Source organism: Equus quagga, chromosome 8 (assembly GCF_021613505.1).
Source record: "Equus quagga isolate Etosha38 chromosome 8, UCLA_HA_Equagga_1.0, whole genome shotgun sequence".
Classification (NCBI taxonomy): Eukaryota; Metazoa; Chordata; class Mammalia; order Perissodactyla; family Equidae; genus Equus; species Equus quagga.
Window position 1 is genome coordinate 41357661 of NC_060274.1, and position 11151 is coordinate 41368811.

Sequence of the window (11151 nt, forward strand, 5' to 3'; positions counted from 1 at the left end):
TGGGATGCCTCCTGGTGTCGAACACCAAAGTAAAAGATTTATTTCCCACGAGAGGGCAATCTGCCACTTGGGGCTGCCGGCCAGCACCCCACTTCAGGCCACGGTCCTGCACTAAGGTCTGTCCTCGGGCGTGCCACCTCCTGTGCGCCCAGTGCCCACAGCTGGGCGAGTCCAGCCCCCTGGGCATGCAGTCCATGCCATGGGACAGGTCACTTGGCCAGCTCCTCGGCCACTGCTTTTCGAATCTTGTCCTTGAGGTAGGCGCCTTTCTGCCATTCAGACTTGAGTTCCAGCCACTCGTAGTACGGGACCTGGGAGAGGGAGGAGCAGGGTCAGCGCAGGCTCTGCACCACAGCCCCTGGCTTCGTCAGTGCTCAGAGCCGCAGGGGCCCAAGCCAATGGCCAGCAGCAACTACATGGGGCCCAAGGCTTTTAAAGAATTGTCAACAAATAACACCCCCACCACCCAAAGTAAAAAAGTGACAAAACCCTCATGTGTTCCATGAAGCCACTCATGTATTCTCTGGCCCTTACAGGACAGTCGGCTCTCTGGAAGAGAGCAGGAAGAGGTGGCAGAGGTTTCCCAGCTGAGAACCTGGAGCCAAGGCCCTGGGGCCAGAGCGCAGTGCAGAGCTCCGCGTGGGGCACACACTGCGCGCAGCCCACGCATCCAGCCAGCCTCACCTTCTCCAAGAGGCCTGGCTATGGAGATGGGAGCAGCACGCGAGGCCCTGCTCTGATCCTTAAAAGCTGTGTGATCTTGAAAAAAATATGACACTTCCCGAGGTCCCCTCTTCTCATATCTAAAGACAGAATCCTTAATATGGCTGACCTTGAGCTGGGGGCTGGGCATCTGTGCACCCTCTGGCTTGAGGCCTGGTCTTGCTCCCTGCCCAGCTCCTGGCCTCACATGGGTACATCCACCAGGTACTCACGTCTACCACTAGGAAGCCAGCAGCCAGCACGTGTCGCCGGGCCAGCACAAAGCGCCCCAGCAAGTCTTTGCTTCGGCTGTTGAAGTTAGGGAACTCCCAGCGCAGGAAGGCCAGCCTGGTGGGGGGAGGAGGGCATGATGGGCGTTGATAGCTCTCCCAGGCCCTTGCGGGGGAAGAGAAATGCCAAAGAGCCAAGCGCGCACACCCGGAGAGCTGAGGGACTGTTTACCTCTTGGCCCCAGGGGGAAGCGGCTGGCTCCCGGAGGGTGGGGCGAGATGAGGGGCGACAAAGTCCCTCAGGGGCAGGAACTGGCTATCGGCGTCCAGCAGCACTTCAGCATCTGAAAAAGGGGCATGGGATGAAAACACACTGGGGATGATCTCCTGGAGACCAAGTGGGCTGAAAGCCCCCAGCAATGGATGGACAGAGACCCTGGAGACTGGAGACTAGAGTCTCTGCAGCTCTCTGGGCCAGCCCTTGCTCAGACAGCGCGGGTGAGAACAGCCCTCAGACAGGACTGTGGGGATCCTGGCAGGTCTCAGGCTGAATCAGCCTCCATCCCAATGAGGTGGGAAAGGGCAGGGGGAGCTCTCACCCAGAACCCAGCCATACTGCGTGGCCACCATGAAGCTGCCCCTGTCGGAGCTCCCCAGCAGTCCCTTCAGTGTCTCCTGCAGCTCCTTCTGCAAGGGGGTCACCTTCTTGTCAAGAGCTGAGAGCCTGGGGACCAAGGCTGAGGCCGGCAAAAGGGGGCTGGTATACTCGGGGTGCTCCAGCTGGGCGGTGGCATTGATGTGCAGCAGCTTCTGGAAGATACTCTGATCCTTTGGGGACTCGCCACCTAAGGGGAGAGGATGGAGTGAGAAGGGAGGGGTGGGCCGAGGGCCAGGAGGACCAGGATGGAGGGACATGGGGAGCTAGGTGGGAGAGGCAGAAGCATCCCCCACATCCACGCCCCACCCTGGGCTCTGGGTCAGGAGCAGCAGAAAGAGGGTCTGCTGGTCAGCCACCAGGAGTGGACAGAGAAGGAGCCAATGCAAGCTCCGGTCTGCCTGTCTTCCCTTCTCTCTTACGATCAGCGGAGCCCGGAGGCCCCCAATCTCCTGCCTGCCTCAAGGCAGACAGAACCCGGCAGCTGCCAGAGCTACAGCAGTATTGGGGTTGGGGGGAGGGTGCGTGGTGATGGGCTCACCATCACTTAGGAGGAGGAGCGATGTCCCCCCACTGCTCACCTAGAAACTGGGTGTGAAATTCAGGGCGGAGCACAGCCCGCAGCTCCGCCTCCCGCACCTGTTGCAGCACACACAGGGCCCACACCACGTCCACCTGCAGGGCCGGGTCCAGGCCTGCCAGCTCCGACCCCAGCTTCTCCCGCACCTGGGCAAGGACAGGGTTGGGTGGAGAAAGCAGGCTCTGTTCAGCAGCTGCAGATATCACGGGGCAGGCAGCAGCCGGGGCTGCCTCACGACCCAGCCACACTGAGGTGGCCATGGGGAGCAACCTCAGCAAAGGCACTCTTGGTCAGGCTTGGGGCACCCCTGATGGAAGATACCAGAAACTCTCCTCATTCCCTAGGACCAATTTGGACAGCAGGAACATTCAGCTGGGCTTTCTCACCACCCACCCACTGGCAGGGGCCTAAGGCACAAAATTACAGATTCAGGAACATCCTGACTGGGCCCCCAGGACAGGGAAGGTGGTGCTTCTGGCCCTGAGAAAGTGCAAGCAGCTGGTCAGCCCAGGCAGCACCCTCTGTGGGGGCCTAGGGTCAAATGCCATCCCCACACATGATGCTCTCACCCCTATGTGGGCTCCCCTAGCATGGTGGCCTGCACACCCCTGGGCCCAGCCAGCATGTCTCTGAAGTGGACCAGGGAGGTCTATGAACCTTGGCAGGGCGTTAAGGGAGTGCTAGGAAGCGAGACCAGTGGCCCCCAGCCCTGACTGCACGGTGAGCCCACCAGCTGATGTTCTCCTGACCCACAGCTGCTCTCAGTCACCCAGCTAACATGCTAGGATTTTGTGAGTTTTGTCCCCAACCTCTGGGACCTCTGGCTGCCCCCAGTGCTTCCCTGGAACCCCCTTGCCAGGCCTTCTCCCATTCTGTCTCTGCACCCAGCACTCCTCTGCAAAAATCTCACCTTTTCCCTCCCTCCCATCCAGCCCTGAGCTGTTCCCTGGAGGGCAGAGCATCAGCCAGCAGGGAGAGAGTCGGGGACAAGGGAACAGGGGCACGAAGACTGTACCAGGCTGAAGAACTGATCCTCTCGTTCTGGACGGAAGTTCAGACGGGCGAAAGCCAGGAGCATGTTGCACAGGTGTGGCACAGTGGTACTCTGGGCTCTGTTCAGGACGTGCTAGGCCGGCCAGGTAAGGCAGAGAGGCAGGATGAGAGGGGCCTGGAGCCAGGGAAGCTTCTGGGCCCTGGACAGCACCCCATGAAGACCCAGACCTCCCCCAGGGCCCATGAGCCCCCAGCCACATGGGGAAATTTACACAGCGTGGCAGGTGGAGGACCAGACTCTACGCTCCCAGCAGCAATTCCTCACAAAGGACCAGGACCCTTGGAAACTGCTCCCTGATGATGGTTTTAGAAATACCCTTTATGCACAACCAGTTGAAACCACATTTATTGACTAAATGCAAGCACAGGCGTCGTCTTTTTTTACGACTCCATTTTGGGGAGGTTGGAAGCTTAGGGCGAGTTCTCAGTGGATTCTCATCTGCACTCTCCCCGCCACAGCCACCCAACGAGAAGTGGAAGCACCTACGAGGTCTGGTGAAATGACGGAGGAGACATGACTGTTCTCAACTACTTTTCCTTTCCCTATCGAGCTCTACCACTGCTCTCCAAATGAGCCAGAAAGTAAGCATGCCACACCTGCCATCAGGGAGCATTCCCAGGCCAGCTGTAGTTCTCTGATGAAACGACTAGAGGGCCGGCTCCTCGCAGTGAGGGTCAGGCATGGAGGGCTCTCAAGCCCAGGCCTCAGAGGTACACCCCTGCTCACCTGGGCAAAGGCCTCGAACAGGGGCAGGTTGAGCCACTTGAGGAAGGCGAAGGACTTGGCGCAGCGGGCCACCTCACCAGATGTCAGGCTGGGCGTGTGGGGCAGCAGGTCGGCGGCCAAGCGCTGGAACACCTGGGTCTGGTGGAAGCCGAGTTTACCTTTGGGACAGAGCAGACCCGGGGGTCCTACCTGGTGAGCTTTGGCAGGCTACCTGTGGGCCCACCCTACCACTCTATCCTGGTCTCAAGGTCCAGGAGCTTGGTGTCTGTAACCGAATTTATCCCTGAGGCCCAGCAGAGAGGATCAGGGCCCATGAGTCACAGTGTTTTTATGGCAGCCTTTTGGGCCAGTGCCTGCCATGGGTGGGGCAGGCACTGAATTTGACACAGCTGCAGCCAGAGCTCGCTCCCTCCCCCAGTCCTCCCTGTGCAAAGGCTCACCGTAGGCATAGGCCAGGTCCAGGAGCATGCCTTTCGTCAGGGGGAAGGGCTTCTGGACCAGGTGATAAGAGACGGCCCGCAGCAAGGGCACCGACCGCCGGTTCTGAGCTGCCAGCGTCACCAGCACCTTCCGCAGCTCGTCGGGGCCAAACTGCTCCACCAGCTCCAGGCACTGTCAACCACAGCCGGCAGGGATCAGCTCGATGGCCCGAGGGCCAGGGGTCCCATGCAGTGCAGCCCCTGCGAGACAGCAACTGGGCCTGAGCTTACTAAACACAAGCCCCACCTGTGCAGGGCCTGCCTCCACTCTCACCCCGGGGAACCAGGCCTGGGGTGCTCTGTCCACAGCCAAACTTATCCCCAGGTCCCAGGGCAGAGGACCCAGGGCCCATGAGCTGTGGAGCTTGCTGTGGCAGCCATCTGGGCCAGCCCCCGCTACGACAGGAACGGGGGCTGAATTTGACTTGACTGCAGGGCTGAGGGTGTAGGGGGTGGGGGCATGATGTCTCTAGGAAGCGCCAGCCAGAAGCCGAGCCACCTACACAGGCCATACTTTAGGAGTTGCTGGCCATGCTCTCTCCAGGTTACGGACAAGAGGCAATTTTGGAGGAAGATAATGTAGAGAGAAGCTCTCAGGGCTCCCCTCCCACACCCCTTCCCCAGAGGCCGTCACCCAAGGAAACAAGCTCAAGTTCCCAGGGAGAAATGCTCTCAGCACCAGTACCTTGTCCTCCAGGCGGTTCATCAGTGACTCTGAGAGGTGCCCCACCTTCATCATCATGGCCACCACTGTGCGGCCGTCTTCAATCTCTGCCCAGCGCCGCTCCAGGTGCACGAGGAGCTCAGCCAGCAGCTCCCGGGACTCCCGTTCCTGCATGTAGGTGGTGCTCGACTCGGCCAGGAAGGCCAGGTGCTTGTACTTGAGCCTGCGCATTCGCCAGCGGACCTCCTGCTCCACCGACTGCAGCTCCTTGGATCCTGCGGGGAGCGCCAGTGCATAGAGGCTCCGGAGCAGCTTCACAAGGGTGCCGTGCCAGACCGTGGTTATCTGGTGGGGAGGACACAGGCAAGTCACACTTGGGACCCCACCGATCCTGTGTCGTTACAGAGCTGGCCAAGGGTCTGAGCCCGAAGCCGCGTCCCTAGAATCAGTTCATCTACTATCGTAAGGCAGGCACTTCTAACAGGCCGCACCAGGCTGCTCCTCACAGCCTCTGCCCGCGCCTGTTTTCTGAGTCAGGTTCTCCAGCCTCCAATATCCTGCGTCCACTCCAGTCAGTTGGTTGTTTGCTATCACCTGCAAGCAACAACTCTCTGCCCTAAGAAAAATTCTCCTGGAGTTCGCCTAATAACAAATTCGACTGATGTGACATTAAACAGAGAGCAGGCTCAGCAACTCACGCGGGCACGCCTGGCTTCTGCTCCTGTCACACGCACAGACCTGATGGGCAAGTAAAACTCTGAAGTCCAGAAGTGAGAGTGAAGCCTGCGGGAGGGTGCCTCAGGGTCAGATAGGACCGTCAGGCTTTGGAAGGTCAATTTGGTCAAGAACTCATTCTTTTGCCTGTGACGACAACTACAATTTTTAGTTATTAAAAACACAGACTTTTCTACAAAAAAAAGTGGTTGGGTCTGAGAAACCCCAAACCCTAAATCCCTTCCTCCAGCGAAGCAGTCAGAACAGTTTCTGGGAACGTGGCGTTCCTTGGGAATGCAACTGCTGCCTTAAAGCAGAGACGACAGCTAGGCACCAGGGCGCCACATCAAACCCTCCAGTCTGTGACTGAAGCCAGCCAGTCTGTCATCCCCAGTGCATGAAGCTGTGCACGAAAGCCCTTTGATCTGTGGGTAAAAAGATGCTCTGCTATCACTGAGTCCTGCCCACCCCCAAACCGCCAGGCATCGAGGGATGAACAACTGGCTGGCTGCCTGCTGCCACCACTGCCAGCTCTTATGAAACACAGGCATTCTTCCACACACTCTTGTGTGTCAGATACCAACAGCCTGGGAGGCGTCATCACTCCGCTCCACACATCGTTTCCCCAAAGTCTTAGCAGGAATGGTAGAACCAGAACGTGCACCCAGGCTATCTGAAACCAGTCTTGTCCTGTGCATGACAGCGCCTCCCTCTCCTGGGCTCCTGCTCGGCTTCTGAACAATGGTGACCCTGCTGTTCCCTGCAGGGTGCTTCTAAGCCTCAGAGGAACAGGGGGCCACTCCAAGATCCTCTGGCCCAGACCCCACCCTCACAGAAGGCTTCAACATGAGCTGGAGTCGGAACATCTGAGTTTGAGCAAGGCTCAGTCACTGGCTGTGCTTAGCCTCTCAATTCTGCCTTTAATGGTGGTGCAAGTCTGCTGGCCCCTCAGGCTCAGTCTCTCCATCTGTGAAATGGGACTGCACTGCCGAGAGAAGGAATGGAAATCACACACGCGAGCTGAGTAGGAAACAGAAAAGCTGCTGTGTGAAGGGCTGGGGAGCAAGCAGAAAGTACTGAATTTGATCTCATTATCACATGACACCTGGGCACCTGTATCCTTCTCTAGGTTTCCTGGACAGCAGTAAGACTTTTTAAAAGAAACTGTGTCACGGGGCTGGCCCCGTGGCCGAGTGGTTAAGTTCGCGCACTCCATGGCAGGCGACCCAGTGTTTCGTTGGTTTGAATCCTGGGCGCGGACATGGCACTGCTCATCAAACCACGCTGAGGCAGCGTCCCACATGCCACAACTAGAAGAACCCACAACGAAGAATATACAACTATGTACCGGGGGCTTTGGGGAGAAAAAGGAAAAAATAAAATCTTTAAAAAAAAAAAAAAAAGAAACTGTGGTCACCAATCACGTTGTCAATATCTTGTTCCCAGTTTGTTACTGGCTTACAATTTTGTTATAACGTTCCATTTTGTCTTGGGAAACTTGCTTTAATTGTGTGCATAAAATATTTAAGAAATAACAACTAGAATTATAGTCTTAGAACAAGAGACCTAATTAATGTAATTTTATGACTTTTATTCTCAGCAAGAAATAAATCAGTACTGTGACCCCAGTACACACATGCGTGCATATTTACATATTTAACTGAAACACAAAGTTCCACGAAACAGCCCTCCCTCACTATGTGTGAGGCAGGTGGGCATCTTCTACGTTACGTGATCTCATTAAAAAATGGCTGACCACATCCACCATGCTTTCATAACTTGCAGTTTAAAAGACACTCATTTGGTGCAACCCCTTCCTTGAACCAGGGGTGAGCCTCCTCCTCCCTGACAAGTGGACACAGGGTTTGACGCTGAGTGACAGAAGCGCAGCCTCTCCCTTCCAGAGCAGACCAGGGGAGTGAGTGAGGGCCAACACGGCCAGAGTAGGGGTTTGTACCTCCTTTCTGTGCCATGGACCCCTCTGGCAGTCCAGCAAACCCCACAGCACCTGGGGAAGAGCCTACATGAAGGGAGACCTTCCTCAATTGAACAGAAACTGGCTTGAGCTCTGCCCCCTAGAGCCATACAAACAGGTCCCTTCTCTCTGCACTCACCCTTAAAGGCTCCGACTGGCTGAATAACACCTACGTCCAGCTCAAGCTTCTGGGATCCGCCATCAGTCACCCCTGCATCTCCTCCTGCTTCAAAAGCACGCCCACCGTCAGCCAGACACTGATGGGGGAGCTACGCAGGTCAAGACTGTACGGTGAGGGGGAAGCACCCGACCAACCAAGAAGAACCAGGCTCACTCCTTGTGCTTCCATTACTGCGTCCTGGTCACCTGTCTGAGATGATGACAGCAGTATTCACCTAACAGGGGCTCTTGTGAGGACTGACAGAGAAAGTACATAAAGGTACTGTGGAATCTATCAAATCAGAAAATATCGCAGGATGTTGACGGACTAAGCAAAGTTCCTGTCTACACCTGAAAAGCGACTGACTGCTCTGGACTCCAGGGCCTCTGCTGTGTTCTGCTTGTCGAGCCCTCAGAGAACACTGCAGAACTCACCTGACTGTTGACGAGATGGAGAAGCTGCTGGAAGCGGGCATCCCGAACGAGCGAGGCTTTGTCTCCTGGCTTCTCAGACAGCAGGCGAGAGAGGCGGATGAGGATGAGTGCTGCATGGTTCTGGTGCAGGCAGTGACCACCACCAAGCAGGTCCAGGAGCTCCTCAGGCCGGGCAGCCTTCTCGATGAGGTGGTCCACCTCCTGGCGCTCTGGGTAGGGAGTAAAGACTTGTTCCCTCTCCACAAGCTCTGACAAGGATCCTGGGAAGTGGGAACTGGGTGAGGTAGCTGAGGAAGTCAGAGTCTTATGCGCTACCCTGGCAAGTCTCAGTCGGCCAACCGGAGATACGGCAGGGGCTAGAAGAGCAGCCTCTCTCAGGAGGCATGTACATCGCTTCACCAGGCGAGCTGCCATGATGGCCTGGGTGGCAGGGAGGTAAGACTCCTAGCAAGTGATTCCAAAGCCCTGAAGAGAGAAAGGAGAGAGAAGGGAGTGGTGCAGGGGCAGTTCTTGACTCACAGACACAAGAGGACATGACAAATGAAATGGAGTCACAGGCACGCTCTCCATAAACCAGCCCAAACCTCTCCCTTCTGATTGCCCACATACATATAACAGCATTTTCCGAAGTAAAAATCCCAGAGTTTTTGTTCCAGCATAGAATGTAACCAAACACGACAACTCAGGAGCACCAGAGGGTGGGTTGGGGGACTTTTAGTCCCGGTTGTGCTTCAAAACCACCTAGGGAGGGGTTCAACAATTCTGATTCCCAGGCTGGGCCCAAGACCCCTGGAATGGGAGACTCAGGGCTCGGAGAGCATTTTTTTCTTTGAGAGCATCCAGGATTAAGAATTATTGGCTTACAGAGACTACGGGACAGGATATTTTAAAATCAGACTGCTCCTGGAATACCCTGACACCCAATCCATACCCTACAGCTTCTATGGATATATTTTAATACTTAGAGACACGGGAGTGAGCTTCTCCAAATCAATCTACATTACATCACCAACCTTCTTAAAAACACACACATACAACCTTCTAAGAGCAAAACTCCTGGACCCATCATAAGAAGCATTTCACAACATGGCCCAGAATTACCTCTCCAGTTTTACTACTTCTTCCTCCTGGCAACACACTCCTGCATTCTAAACAGGGCCCTGCACTTTCATTACACCTGGGTAGGGCCGGGCCTACTGCCGGTTTTTTCACCCCCACCACAGCACCCAGGAAATCACCCTTCATCTTTCTACACCCAGACAAAACATTACCTCCTGCACGAATCTGTTACATATCGCAACGATTTGCTTTTAACACTTCTGTAAGACTTGCTCCCCAGAGTGATTAAAAGACCTAGGTCAGGCACGAGACCAGGGCACCATAAAATGTTAACTGGGACCTCCCTCCTGCCAAAGCAGAGTGTGTCTGATCTTTGATTTCCTGGAACTTGGTATGTGGCCGGCACATTTTATTATTACATGAGATCACTGCAGCTGTAAAAAGCCTAGTCTAACTCTACACAAAAAAAGAGGCTCAGAGAGGGGGAATACTGGCCAAGGGCAACATCCCCTATTCACTGAGCCCCGGCAGCAGGGGAGCGCCGGGAACGTTCCCGGTTGACGACAACCCCACGAGCTACAGAGGAAACCGAGGTCCACAAGCCCATCTGGGGTTAGGCTGACACCAACCCGGAAGTTCGGCCCTCAGATGCAGAGACAGAACCACCTACACCATGGCACGAAGGACAGCTCGCAGAGACGGGGAGGCTCAGCGCGGGCAGCCGGCAGGCCACGCAGTCGCCATGCGGCACCGAGGGAGGCCGGCGTGTGCGAGTCCGAATGGGGTCGGGCCTCTGGCCCCTTCCCTGACCCCCTGCGTCCCCGCCCAGGCCCTCCTGCCCCGCAGCGTCCCGGCCCCAGTCTTCCTGCCCCACCGCGTGCCGGCCCCTGCCTTCCTGCCCTCTCGCGTCCTGGTCCGGCTCCGGCCCCGGCCCCTTGCCAGTCCGTTCCCTGCCGTCCCGGCCTCCCGCATCCCAGCTCGCCCGGCCGGTCTCCACTCTGCACCACGCCCTCGTGCCCTCAAAACCCACGCTCAACAGCCCCTTCGCCCTGCCGCGAAACCTATGCCGCCGCCGCAGCGAGCGCCATCGCTGACCTCCATGCGCCCCGACACCGCCCTCAGCACACGCCGCACGGCGCCCCCGCCTACGTCACTTGGAGCGCCGTCGGAAGCGAGCCTCGCCGCGCGCCGTCCGGCCGGAAGTCACGTCCTACTCTATGCCGGCCGGGTGCCATGTTTGTTGAGGGCACACGGACGGAAGTCACGCTAGCTGCCCTTTTCCGGCTGGGTGCCATCTTTGTTGAGGGCTCAAACGAGGTGATGGAAAGCGAAGCGAGAGACAGGTGAAGGGCAAATTAGGGAAAATGGGAGGGGAGAGAATAAAGAGGCCAGGATTGAAGGCGGGAGATTTGGGCGTTCCCCAGCCAGTTCCGGGTCCTCACACGGAGTCTGGGAGGCGACACTTGGTCGTCAGTCTGTGCGCCCCGCCGGCCTCTCCCAGTCTCTAGAGCTGGGGTGTAGACGGTGCCGGGGCTGACGGGCTGTGTCCCGGATTTGCGGCCTCAGCGGAGGTCTTGGGGAAGTGCAGGCACAGTTCGCCTAGATCTTGTAATTTTTTAATAAATAAATAAATAAATAAATAAATAAAATCTAGAAATCTGGAATTTTATGTGCAATCTTCCGATTTTTAAGTATAAAACAATTTAGGTGCGGGGTAAG

The 11151-nt window shown here is 56.6% G+C and overlaps 1 protein-coding gene and 2 non-coding genes across 5 annotated transcripts; all 3 read right to left on the minus strand.

Annotated features, from left to right (window-relative positions):
* Nucleotides 1-10576, minus strand: TBRG4 (transforming growth factor beta regulator 4). Of its 3 annotated transcripts, none has more exons than XM_046670082.1 (11): nucleotides 10528-10576; nucleotides 8374-8838; nucleotides 5112-5435; nucleotides 4388-4559; nucleotides 3948-4105; nucleotides 3183-3293; nucleotides 2169-2313; nucleotides 1532-1777; nucleotides 1165-1276; nucleotides 936-1050; nucleotides 1-311 (listed from the first exon to the last, which is right to left on the minus strand). In XM_046670082.1, exons 2-11 carry the CDS (start codon nucleotides 8785-8787, stop codon nucleotides 210-212), a joined length of 1899 nt encoding a protein of 632 aa, XP_046526038.1. In that variant the 5' UTR covers nucleotides 8788-8838; nucleotides 10528-10576; the 3' UTR covers nucleotides 1-209. The 3 variants fall into 3 exon arrangements, with proteins under 3 accessions (XP_046526038.1, XP_046526037.1, XP_046526039.1); XM_046670081.1 differs by lacking the exon at nucleotides 10528-10576 and adding an exon at nucleotides 10103-10446; XM_046670083.1 differs by lacking the exon at nucleotides 10528-10576 and adding an exon at nucleotides 10062-10446.
* On the minus strand, nucleotides 4207-4341 carry LOC124244314 (small nucleolar RNA SNORA5). The gene has a single exon (XR_006889959.1). It is a non-coding gene; the product is annotated as a small nucleolar RNA SNORA5 (small nucleolar RNA).
* On the minus strand, nucleotides 4724-4860 carry LOC124244315 (small nucleolar RNA SNORA5). The gene has a single exon (XR_006889960.1). It is a non-coding gene; the product is annotated as a small nucleolar RNA SNORA5 (small nucleolar RNA).
* Nucleotides 10577-11151: the final 575 nt, after the last annotated feature.

Bases quoted from the DNA above. Each gene is read 5' to 3' on its own strand.
- TBRG4 (XM_046670082.1), bottom strand. From the start codon at position 8,787: ATGGCAGCTCGCCTGGTGAAGCGATGTACATGCCTCCTGAGAGAGGCT. The intron at 4,106-4,387 runs GTGAGCCTTTGC...TCTGTCCCAAAG, and splicing joins GGACCTGGCCTATGCCTACG to GTAAACTCGGCTTCCACCAG. The intron at 1,778-2,168 runs GTGAGCAGTGGG...CTCTCCCCTTAG, and splicing joins ATTTCACACCCAGTTTCTAG to GTGGCGAGTCCCCAAAGGAT.